The sequence below is a fragment of the Oncorhynchus nerka genome, linkage group LG14 (assembly GCF_034236695.1).
Source record: "Oncorhynchus nerka isolate Pitt River linkage group LG14, Oner_Uvic_2.0, whole genome shotgun sequence".
In the NCBI taxonomy this organism is placed as follows: Eukaryota; Metazoa; Chordata; class Actinopteri; order Salmoniformes; family Salmonidae; genus Oncorhynchus; species Oncorhynchus nerka.
The window spans coordinates 97614007-97626437 of record NC_088409.1 but is presented as its reverse complement, the minus strand read 5'-3'; the positions used below and the strand labels follow the sequence as shown (position 1 = coordinate 97626437).

Genomic DNA, 12431 nt, shown 5'->3' with positions numbered 1-12431 from the left:
CAGGGAAGTTAGTGCACTCTATTGGTAAAAGGGTTCCGTTTAGGATGCACACCGTGTCATTGTGATGTCATTGGAATGCCTGGCATTCAGTATTTGGATTAGCCAAGGTTCTACTGGGGGCGTTCTGCTGTTGCCATGGTGACTGGTGACAGCGATTACATGCGGTAATGAGATCAATCGAACCTGACCAAAACAATGGAAATGCCATGGAAACGCATGGGGGGGAGATCCCGAATCTCTCTTAATTTCCCCCTCCCAGCAAAATTAGCCTTCATTTAGGCTATTGTTTCTATGTGTATTTCACACTGTTGAGGGAAAAATCAGGAGTATAATGCTCATATGGATGTCAACCCCAACAATATAAGTTTGTCATTGTCACCAACCAACGGCATTACGGTTAAAAACTACCACCACCCGATTTCTGTATGCTAGCTATGCTACCAGCTTGTACCAACCGGAGTTAGCATTTAGCTGTCGCTTCTTTTAAACCTGGAAACGGTACAATTTCTAAATGTTGTGCAGTGAAAACGGCCAACAATATTCAAATGGGACTTCAGTTACCACATTGTAGGCCTGTTACAATACATAAATCATGACGGTTTTGACAAATATCCACTTGGTTCGATCAGATTTGTTGAATGCGCGTCAATCCGGCGTCCTTCCTCTGTCCTCCACGGTCTGCCTTCCATTGACCTCTACCTCATCTATGCTGAGGAGTCTTGTATCAATGCCATGTTGAATTAAAAACCCCTCTGGCTTTCATGTCCCCCTTTAAAAAAAAAATATATATAATATATATATAATATAATGGAGGCTGTTACAGCAGCAATGTTCCAACATCTAGTGGAAATATAATAATATATATATTTAAAAAAATATATATACATTTTACCCCCTTTTCTCCCCAATTTCGTGGTATCCAATTGTTAGTAGTTACTATCTTCTCTCATCGCTACATCTCCCGTACGGGCTCGGGAGAGACTAAGGTCGAAAGCCATGCGTCCTCCGAAACACAACCCAACCAAGCCGCACTGCTTCTTAACACAGCGCACATCCAACCCGGAAGCCAGCCGCACCAATGTGTCGGAGGAAACACCGTGCACCTGGCGACCTTGGTTTAGAGCGCACTGAGCCCGGCCCGCCACAGGAGTTGCTAGTGCGCGATGAGACAAGGACATCCCTGCCGGCCAAACCCTCCCTAACCCGGACGACCCTAGGCCAATTGTGCGTCGCCCCCACGGACATGTCCCCTTTGTTTTGTGACAGATTGGGGAGACATGTCCCCTTTGTTTTGTGACAGATTGGGGAGACATGTCCCCTTTGTTTTGTGACAGATTGGGGAGACATGTCCCCTTTGTTTTGTGACAGATTGGGGAGACATGTCCCCTTTGTTTTGTGACAGATTGGGGATGTCACTAAACAGTTTATGAATGAAGTGTAGCCCATTTTCAGATTGGAATTTACTGCTAAGAGGCTAACATTAATATATCTTTGAGCAAATTTTTAAGACTGAAATGATAGAGATTTGCTCAACCTCAGAGATGCTTTACATTTTTACAACGATTGATGTAAAATGCTCTACACTTGTGGTAGTTTAGTAAATACAATTTTCAACTACGCTTGGAATGTTATACCATATACTGGGGTCCACCGGATGGTTGTTCAATACCATTTTAAACTATTTCTTAATTATTATTTTTTATATATATTATTTTTTTTTAAATATATTTTTAACTACTTAAGTGAATACCTGCAGTCAACTTGTTCAATACCATGTTAAACTGTTTCTTAATTATTATTTTTTTATATATATTATTTAAAAAAATGTATATTTTTAACTTACTTAAGTAAATACCTGCAGTCAACTTGTTCAATACCATGTTAAACTATTTCTTAATTATTATTTTTTATATATATATTTTAAATCTTTTTAACTTAAGTAAATACCTGCAGTCAACTTGTTCAAAACGTTAAGACGATAAAGAACATTGCGGCACATTATTAAACTTAGACACGATGATGAGAGGCCTTGTGAGTCCCTCTCCGTCATGCAGCTCCGGGTGATGAAACGAACACTATGAGAGGCCTTGTGAGTCCCTCTCCGTCATGCAGCTCCGGGTGATGAAACGAACACTATGAGAGGCCTTGTGAGTCCCTCTCCGTCATGCAGCTCCGGGTGATGAAACGAACACTATGAGAGGCCTTGTGAGTCCCTCTCCGTCATGCAGCTCCGGGTGATGAAACGAACACTATGAGAGGCCTTGTGAGTCCCTCTCCGTCATGCAGCTCCGGGTGATGAAACGAACACTATGAGAGGCCTTGTGAGTCCCTCTCCGTCATGCAGCTCCGGGTGATGAAACGAACACTATGAGAGGCCTTGTGAGTCCCTCTCCGTCATGCAGCTCCGGGTGATGAAACGAACACTATGAAAGGCCTTGTGAGTCCCTCTCCGTCATGCAGCTCCGGGTGATGAAACGAACACTATGAAAGGCCTTGTGAGTCCCTCTCCGTCATGCAGCTCCGGGTGATGAAACGAACACTATGAGAGGCCTTGTGAGTCCCTCTCCGTCATGCAGCTCCGGGTGATGAAACGAACACTATGAGAGGCCTTGTGAGTCCCTCTCCGTCATGCAGCTCCGGGTGATGAAACAAACACTATGGAATTCACAACTCAATGTTTACCAGCTCGATATCTTATAACTAAGTTAACTGTCTAAAATGTGCCAAATGCTCTGCAGTTGTGCATTTGGTTTGTTAATGAAGTATCTAGTTATCTTAAGGGGGTTAGCTTCTTCCAAATCAACCATTCGCTTGGTAACAGTAGAGAATCCCTTCTTGGACCAAGAGCCTTGCTGGCTGATATTTGTTTTGGGGGTGCAGCAAACTGTGAGTATGATTTTTGAGGTAGTTGTGTACTTCACAGGAGGTTGGTGGCACCTTAATTGTGGAGGATGGGCTTGTGGTAATGCCTGGAGTGGAATCAGTGGATTGGGATCCATTCCGTTCGCTCCGTTCCAGTCATTATTATGAACAGTCCTCCCCTCAGCAGCCTCCATTGGTATACTTGTATTAGTTTAGGTCAGAAATCTTACAAAATGTTCAATGTGCTTGTTAGCGTGGAAGAATTTTGACCAACATTCTGCAAATTTTCTAATCAATTAAATATTTGATCTCAATGGAATTTTCTGTTCCCAAAAATAAAATCTGTTATGAACACAGTGTACAAAGTTTTGTAGACCTTTAGTCTTTGCAAAAGTTTTTTTTTTAAATTGCGTTGTTTTAGAAGTGCAAAGGCGAATTGAGTTAATGCGCACTTCAGAGTAGGCGTTCCCTAACGGAAATATTCAAATGTATGCTGGAATGTGCCAAATACAATCTTGCTAACTCGTGCTTGGCTCTGCCTATCTCCTTGCTTGTTCTGCCCACTATGACTAATTTGTTCCTATTGGAAACGACAGTTTATCTTAATTATATTCATCTTTGGGAGCTTTGTGAGGGGATAGTTACTCTTCTACTGTTTGCCAGCCATATATCTTATCTTACTATTAAGTTAACTTTAAGAGGTGCTAAATTCTCTCCAGCTGGGTTTAGCTAATGTTAGCTAATTGGCTAACGTTAGCTTGCAGCCCAAAATCCTCTCCTGGATTTAAGATCCTACAAGAGGCTATTTTTTTGTATAAAAAAAAAAACACAAAAAACAATGTGCCCCCCTTGTGAGTGTAACAGTATAACTTTAGACCGTCCCCTCGCCCATACCCGGGCGCGAACCAGAGACCCTCTGCACACATCAACAACAGTCACCCCTCGAAGCATCGTTACCCATCGCTCCACAAAAGCCGCGGCCCTTGCAGAGCAAAGGGGAACCACTACTTCAAGGTCTCAGAGCAAGTGACGTCACCGATTGAAACGCTATTTAGCGCGCACCACCGCTAACTAAGCTAGCCGTTTCACATCCGTTACATGTGCACTACCGCTAACTAAGCTAGCCGTTTCACATCCGTTACATGTGCACTACCGGTAATGTCATATATCCCGGGATCGTATTGAAGTCTGGATACAGCCCAACCCTAGTTACAACAACGCTTAACCCTCAACAGCTACATATAAGAGGTTAAGTTCCGGTCCATTCCAATTCTGTGAGCATGCTTCAATCCATAAAGGAACTTTGACCTAACCTCGCCTTTTGACCTCACCGAGTTGTTGAAATGGCATTGACCCGAGCCATAGTATATGTCCTGACACACAGCCTTTTGTATTGTTCAGCAGCACAGAGCCAGTGAGAATGGAACCAGGCATTGTTTAGACTGCTTCTGGCCCCTTTTCTCGCTATGTACTGTAACAGGCTGCCTGTGGTGGTGTCTATGTACTGTAACAGGCTGCCTGTGGTGGTGTCTATGTACTGTAACAGGCTGCCTGTGGTGGTGTCTATGTACTGTAACAGGCTGCCTGTGGTGGTGTCTATGTACTGTAACAGGCTGCCTGTGGTGGTGTCTATGTACTGTAACAGGCTGCCTGTGGTGGTGTCTATGTACTGTAACAGGCTGCCTGTGGTGTCTTTATGTACTGTAACAGGCTGCCTGTGGTGTCTATGTACTGTAACAGGCTGCCGGTGGTGTCTATGTACTGTAACAGGCTGCCGGTGGTGTCTATGTACTGTAACAGGCTGCCTGTGGTGGTGTCTATGTACTGTAACAGGCTGCCTGTGGTGGTGTCTATGTACTGTAACAGGCTGCCTGTGGTGGTGTCTATGTACTGTAACAGGCTGCCGGTGGTGTCTATGTACTGTAACAGGCTGCCTGTGGTGGTGTCTATGTACTGTAACAGGCTGCCTGTGGTGGTGTCTATGTACTGTAACAGGCTGCCTGTGGTGGTGTCTATGTACTGTAACAGGCTGCCTGTGGTGGTGTCTATGTACTGTAACAGGCTGCCTGTGGTGTTGTCTATGTACTGTAACAGGCTGCCTGTGGTGGTGTCTATGTACTGTAACAGGCTGCCTGTGGTGGTGTCTATGTACTGTAACAGGCTGCCTGTGGTGGTGTCTATGTACTGTAACAGGCTGCCTGTGGTGGTGTCTATGTACTGTAACAGGCTGCCTGTGGTGGTGTCTATGTAATGTAACAGGCTGCCTGTGGTGGTGTCTATGTACTGTAACAGGCTGCCTGTGGTGGTGTCTATGTACTGTAACAGGCTGCCTGTGGTGGTGTCTATGTACTGTAACAGGCTGCCTGTGGTGGTGTCTATGTACTGTAACAGGCTGCCTGTGGTGGTGTCTATGTACTGTAACAGGCTGCCTGTGGTGGTGTCTATGTAATGTAACAGGCTGCCTGTGGTGTCTTTATGTACTGTAACAGGCTGCCTGTGGTGTCTATGTACTGTAACAGGCTGCCTGTGGTGTCTATGTACTGTAACAGGACCAGAAAGAGCAGTCTCTGTGTGTAATCCCTGTGATCACCTCTGCCAAGGAGGAGGTGAGACTGATTCAGGCCTGCACCAAGCCTGTAGTGAAGCTGCTGTACAACCGAAGCAACAACAAGTACTCCTATACGAGGTACTACTACAAGTCAAGTGCCTTACAAAATGGCAGCCCTATTCTTGTTCTATTGTTTGGAGAGTCAATAATATTTCATGTGCTTAGGGAGGGCATCTAAAATACTCATGTACTGTGTTCAATACTTACTGTACTTCTTGACTCGTGGGTTGTATTTCTTCCACAGTAACTCAGACGACAACCTGTTGACCCGTGGGTTGTATTTCCTCCACAGTAATTCAGACGACAACCTGTTGACCCGTGGGTTGTAATTCCTCCACAGTAATTTGTGGGTTGTAATTCCTCCACAGTAACTCAGACGACAACCTGTTGACTCGTGGGTTGTAATTCCTCCACAGTAATTTGTGGGTTGTATTTCCTCCACAGTAACTCAGACGACAACCTGTTGACCCGTGGGTTGTATTTCTTCCACAGTAATTCAGACGACAACCTGTTGACCCATGGGTTGTATTTCTTCCACAGTAATTCAGACGACAACCTGTTGACCCGTGGGTTGTATTCCTCCACAGTAACTCAGACGACAACCTGTTGACCCGTGGGTTGTATTCCTCCACAGTAACTCAGACGACAACCTGTTGACCCGTCGGTTGTATTTCTTCCACAGTAATTCAGACGACAACCTGTTGACTCGTGGGTTGTATTTCCTCCACAGTAACTCAGACGACAACCTGTTGAAGAACATTGAGCTGTTTGACCGGCTGTTGACTCATTTACATTTACATTTAAGTCATTTAGCAGACGCTCTTATCCAGAGCGACTTACAAATTGGTGCTTTCACCTTATGACATCCAGTGGAACAGCCACTTTACAATAGTGCATCTAGGTATTTTAGGGGGGTGAGAAGGATTACTTTATCCTATCCTAGGTATTCCTTAAAGAGGTGGGGTTTCAGGTGTCTCCGGAAGGTGGTGATTGACTCCGCTGTCCTGGCGTCGTGAGGGAGTTTGTTCCACCATTGGGGGGCCAGAGCAGCGAACAGTTTTGACTGGGCTGAGCGGGAACTGTACTTCCTCAGTGGTAGGGAGGCGAGCAGGCCAGAGGTGGATGAACGCAGTGCCCTTGTTTGGGTGTAGGGCCTGATCAGAGCCTGGAGGTACTGAGGTGCCGTTCCCCTCACAGCTCCGTAGGCAAGCACCATGGTCTTGTAGCGGATGCGAGCTTCAACTGGAAGCCAGTGGAGAGAGCGGAGGAGCGGGGTGACGTGAGAGAACTTGGGAAGGTTGAACACCAGACGGGCTGCGGCGTTCTGGATGAGTTGTAGGGGTTTAATGGCACAGGCAGGGAGCCCAGCCAACAGCGAGTTGCAGTAATCCAGACGGGAGATGACAAGTGCCTGGATTAGGACCTGCCGCTTCCTGTGTGAGGCAGGGTCGTACTCTGCGGATGTTGTAGAGCATGAACCTACAGGAACGGGCCACCGCCTTGATGTTATTTGAGAACGACAGGGTGTTGTCCAGGATCACGCCAAGGTTCTTAGCGCTCTGGGGACGAGGACACAATGGAGTTGTCAACCGTGATGGCGAGATCATGGAACGGGCAGTCCTTCCCCGGGAGGAAGAGCAGCTCCGTCTTGCCGAGGTTCAGCTTGAGGTGATGATCCGTCATCCACACTGATATGTCTGCCAGACATGCAGAGATGCGATTCGCCACCTGGTCGTCAGAAGGGGGAAAGGAGAAGATTAATTGTGTGTCGTCTGCATAGCAATGATAGGAGAGACCATGTGAGGTTATGACAGAGCCAAGTGACTTGGTGTATAGCGAGAATAGGAGAGGGCCTAGAACAGAGCCCTGGGGACACCAGTGGTGAGAGCACGTGGTGAGGAGACGGATTCTCGCCACGCCACCTGGTAGGAGCGACCTGTCAGGTAGGACGCAATCCAAGCGTGGGCCGCGCCGGAGATGCCCAACTCGGAGAGGGTGGAGAGGAGGATCTGATGGTTCACAGTATCGAAGGCAGCCGATAGGTCTAGAGGGATGAGAGCAGAGGAGAGAGAGTTAGCTTTAGCAGTGCGGAGCGCCTCCGTGATACAGAGAAGAGCAGTCTCAGTTGAATGACTAGTCTTGAAACCTGACTGATTTGGATCAAGAAGGTCATTCTGAAAGAGATAGCGGGAGAGCTGGCCAAGGACGGCACGTTCAAGAGTTTTGGAGAGAAAAGAAAGAAGGGATACTGGTCTGTAGTTGTTGACATCGGAGGGATCGAGTGTAGGTTTTTTCAGAAGGGGTGCAACTCTCGCTCTCTTGAAGACGGGAGGGACGTAGCCAGCGGTCAGGGATGAGTTGATGAGCGACGTGAGGTAAGGGAGAAGGTCACCGGAGATGGTCTGGAGAAGAGAGGAGGGGATAGGGTCAAGCGGGCAGGTTGTTGGGCGGCCGGCCGTCACAAGACGCGAGATGTCATCTGGAGAGAGAGGGGAGAAAGAGGTCAGAGCACAGGGTAGGGCAGTGTGAGCAGAACCAGCGGTGTCGTTTGACTTAGCAAACGAGGATCGGATGTCGTCGACCTTCTTTTCAAAATGGTTGACGAAGTCATCTGCAGAGAGGGAGGAGGGGGGGAGGAGGATTCAAGAGGGAGGAGAAGGTGGCAAAGAGCTTCCTAGGGTTAGAGGCAGATGCTTGGAATTTAGAGTGGTAGAAAGTGGCTTTAGCAGCAGAGACAGAGGAGGAAAATGTAGAGAGGAGGGAGTGAAAGGATGCCAGGTCCGCAGGGAGGCTAGTTTTCCTCCATTTCCGCTCGGCTGCCCGGAGCCCTGTTCTGTGAGCTCGCAATGAGTCGTCGAGCCACGGAGCGGGAGGGGAGGACCGAGCCGGCCTGGAGGATAGGGGACATAGAGAGTCAAAGGATGCAGAAAGGGAGGAGAGGAGGGTTGAGGAGGCAGAATCAGGAGATAGGTTGGAGAAGGTTTGAGCAGAGGGAAGAGATGATAGGATGGAAGAGGAGAGAGTAGCGGGGGAGAGAGAGCGAAGGTTGGGACGGCGCGATACCATCCGAGTAGGGGCAGTGTGGGAAGTGTTGGATGAGAGCGAGAGGGAAAAGGATACAAGGTAGTGGTCGGAGACTTGGAGGGAGTTGCAATGAGGTTAGTGGAGGAACAGCATCTAGTAAAGATGAGGTCGAGCGTATTGCCTGCCTTGTGAGTAGGGGGGAAGGTGAGAGGGTGAGGTCAAAAGAGGAGAGGAGTGGAAAGAAGGAGGCAGAGAGGAATGAGTCAAAGGTAGACGTGGGGAGGTTAAAGTCGCCCAGAACTGTGAGAGGTGAGCCGTCCTCAGGAAAGGAGCTTATCAAGGCATCAAGCTCATTGATGAACTCTCCGAGGGAACCTGGAGGGCGATAAATGATAAGGATGTTAAGCTTGAAAGGGCTGGTAACTGTGACAGCATGGAATTCAAAGGAGGCGATAGACAGATGGGTAAGGGGAGAAAGAGAGAATGACCACTTGGGAGAGATGAGGATCCCGGTGCCACCACCCCGCTGACCAGAAGCTCTCGGGGTGTGCGAGAGCACGTGGGCGGACGAAGAGAGAGCAGTAGGAGTAGCGGTGTTGTCTGTGGTGATCCATGTTTCCGTCAGAGCCAAGAAGTCGAGGGACTGGAGGGAGGCATAGGCTGAGATGAACTCTGCCTTGTTGGCCGCAGATCGGCAGTTCCAGAGGCTACCGGAGACCTGGAACTCCACGTGGGTCGTGCGCGCTGGGACCACCAGATTGGGGTGGCCGCGGCCATGCGGTGTGGAGCGTTTGTATGGTCTGTGCAGAGAGGAGAGAACAGGGATAGACAGACACATAGTTGACAGGCTAGAGAAGAGGCTACGCTAATGCAGAGGAGATTGGAATGACAAGTGGACTACACGTCTCGAATGTTCAGAAAGTTAAGCTTACGTAGCAAGAATCTAATTGACTAAAATGATTAAAATGATACAGTACTGCTGAGGTAGGCTAGCTGCGTGACTCGTGGGTTGTATTTCCTCCACAGTAACTCAGACAACAACCTGTTGACCCGTGGGTTGTATTTCTTCCACAGTAATTCAGACGACAACCTGTTGACTCGTGGGTTGTATTTCCTCCACAGTAACTCAGACAACAACCTGTTGACCCGTGGGTTGTATTTCCTCCACAGTAATTCAGACGACAACCTGTTGACCCGTGGGTTGTATTTCCTCCACAGTAACTCAGACAACAACCTGTTGACCCGTGGGTTGTATTTCCTCCACAGTAACTCAGACAACAACCTGTTGACCCGTGGGTTGTATTTCCTCCACAGTAATTCAGACGACAACCTGTTGACCCGTGGGTTGTATTTCCTCCACAGTAACTCAGACAACAACCTGTTGACCCGTGGGTTGTATTTCCTCCACAGTAACTCAGACAACAACCTGTTGACCCGTGGGTTGTATTTCCTCCACAGTAACTCAGACAACAACCTGTTGACCCGTGGGTTGTATTTCCTCCACAGTAATTCAGACGACAACCTGTTGACCCGTGGGTTGTATTTCCTCCACAGTAATTTGTGGGTTGTATTTCTTCCACAGTAATTCAGACGACAACCTGTTGACTCGTGGGTTGTATTTCCTCCACAGTAACTCAGACGACAACCTGTTGACTCGTGGGTTGTATTTCCTCCACAGTAATTTGTGGGTTGTATTTCCTCCACAGTAACTCAGACGACAACCTGTTGAAGAACATTGAGCTGTTTGACCAGCTGTCTCTGAGCTACAATGGCCGTGTTCTCTTCATCAAGGACGTGATCGGCGACGAGATCTGCTTCTGGTCGTTCTACGGACAGGGACGCCAACTGGCAGAGGTCTGCTGCACATCCATAGTGTACGCCACAGAGAAAAAACAGACCAAGGTTGGTTCAGAGTTACACACACAAACACATGCTACTTTTTGTCCCTGCAGCTAACCTTCATGTTGTCCCTGTCCGTCTGTCTATCCCAGGTAGAGTTCCCGGAGGCCAGGATCTACGAGGAGACCCTGAACGCTCTGCTCTACGAGACACTTCCTGTCCCCGACGACACCTTATTGGAGGCCACACGCCGTCGCCACGCCCACAGCAACGCTCACTGTGGTTCCCACAGTGAGGAGGAGGAAGGCCCCGCCCACTCGGGGTTGGACCTTAGGGAGCGCGTGCGCCACTCCCACGTCAAGAGGTACAGCACCTACGACGACCGGCCGCTGGGACACTAAGGATCCGTTTCAAATGGCGCACTATGAAGTGTACTACCATTCGACTCCTCAACTCCCCCGTCTCCTGGTCAGTCACATCTCAAGGAGAGCCTCCAAAAAAAAAAAATGGAGTCCGATGATTCGTCAAAACTTCTTATCAGCACCACCAATTGCTTCTACTGCAGTTCTTGGTGAGTGTTGGTGCCCTATTCCCCATCCTATGCCCATATGGCACTGGCCAAAAGTAGTGCATTATGTAGGGGAAAAGGGTGCAAGAGAGAGGAAACTGGCTCGCCGCTGGCTCTTCACTCATTCACTACACCCACCATTGAGGCACTGTTGTTGGTGGCCACAAATATGGCCTTGGGGCACAAAATGGCTGCCATGCTGTATCACCCTGGTTCCTGACGGACTTTTGTTGTCGATGGACAACTGATGATTTTTAAAACGTTGAGATGCTTACGCTCTTTCTCCTTTTTAAAAAATGTATATAGAACTCTCTTCTTCACAACACAATTAAATCTGTGCGTTCAATCAATCAAAACGACGATCTTCATGTTACACCTCGGGTCTAGAACGGAACCGATAAGATATATTTTCCCACATGAGCATTTATTCGGATAATTTAGTCTTTTATTCAGCTAATATAGGCTGCATTCTATTTCCTGTATTGTACACTGCTTTTGACTAGGGTCCAAATGTAGTGCACTACCAAATGTAGTGCACTACAGAGTATATAGAAGTATGGGTAAATGCAGGCGACAATATTGATAAGTCACCTAGTCCGAGAGAGAGCGGTACATCATCATAATGTCACGCCAGGGTCTCTACATGAAACACAGACCTTTTATTTTTCCTAAAAATCTATGAGCAAAAAATAAAACGGTGGAAATACAATTGGAACCATTTCCCTGTTCGACCGCTAGGTTTTATGGGTATTGTGGGGATCTATATAGGGAATAGGGTGCCGTTTTGAGACAGTCCTATACTGTCATCACTTCAGCAGCCAATCACATATCAGATAGGTCTCCAGAACACTAATAGGTCACCACCTAGACACGGATTCATTTATTATACAGCTATAGACCCATTTTTTTGGGGCTTTGTGTGACAAGTTATAGATTCAAAATCAGCTATCATAGCCCTATTGCCTTCTGTGAATAGATAGGGAAGACGGTGAATGTTTTTTAGTTTTTTTAGAGAGTATATTTATAGTTTTTCAGATTTTCTCATATCACATTTTGACATATAATCATGCCAAAGACTTTCAATGAAATTAACACGAGGGACACATTCAGCGCGACGTCTATGAATCGTTCATCTCGTTACCCAGATACTTCGGCCCAATGCTTTTGTGCAGTATCCCCTGGGGACGAGGTTAATGAATGGCAGATCGTGCTTATTGACAATTTCAATCAAGTATTCACTCAAGACATTTCCTCTTAGCACTCTTTAAGAGCCTCTTGTGTGTTTTTAATGCAGTTGAATCTTTATTCCTTTTATTTTTCACTTGGTTTTTCGAAAAATAAAAACGTTTTGAATAATAATAAAAATAATACAACAAATAGCGCCGTCTTTGTGTAACAGTGTTAGGCTCTTAATTCTCAAGAGTAAATAAAACTCTACGACACTATGAAAGCTTAACCATCTTTGTGTAACAGTGTTAGGCTCTTAATTCTCAAGAGTAAATAAAACTCTACGACACTATGAAAGCTTAA

The 12431-nt window shown here is 47.1% G+C and overlaps 1 protein-coding gene across 2 annotated transcripts in view; it reads left to right on the top strand.

The window, feature by feature from the left end:
* Window positions 1-12431, top strand: part of LOC115141323 (BTB/POZ domain-containing adapter for CUL3-mediated RhoA degradation protein 2-like) — a 21683-nt gene extending 9252 nt beyond the window's left edge. For both annotated transcript variants that reach the window (XM_065000591.1, XM_065000590.1), the window contains exons 5-7: window positions 5412-5548; window positions 10201-10396; window positions 10486-12431. In XM_065000591.1, the coding sequence (XP_064856663.1) occupies window positions 5412-5548; window positions 10201-10396; window positions 10486-10734 (582 nt within the window). In that variant the 3' untranslated portion in view covers window positions 10735-12431. The remainder of the gene's footprint in view (window positions 1-5411; window positions 5549-10200; window positions 10397-10485) is intronic.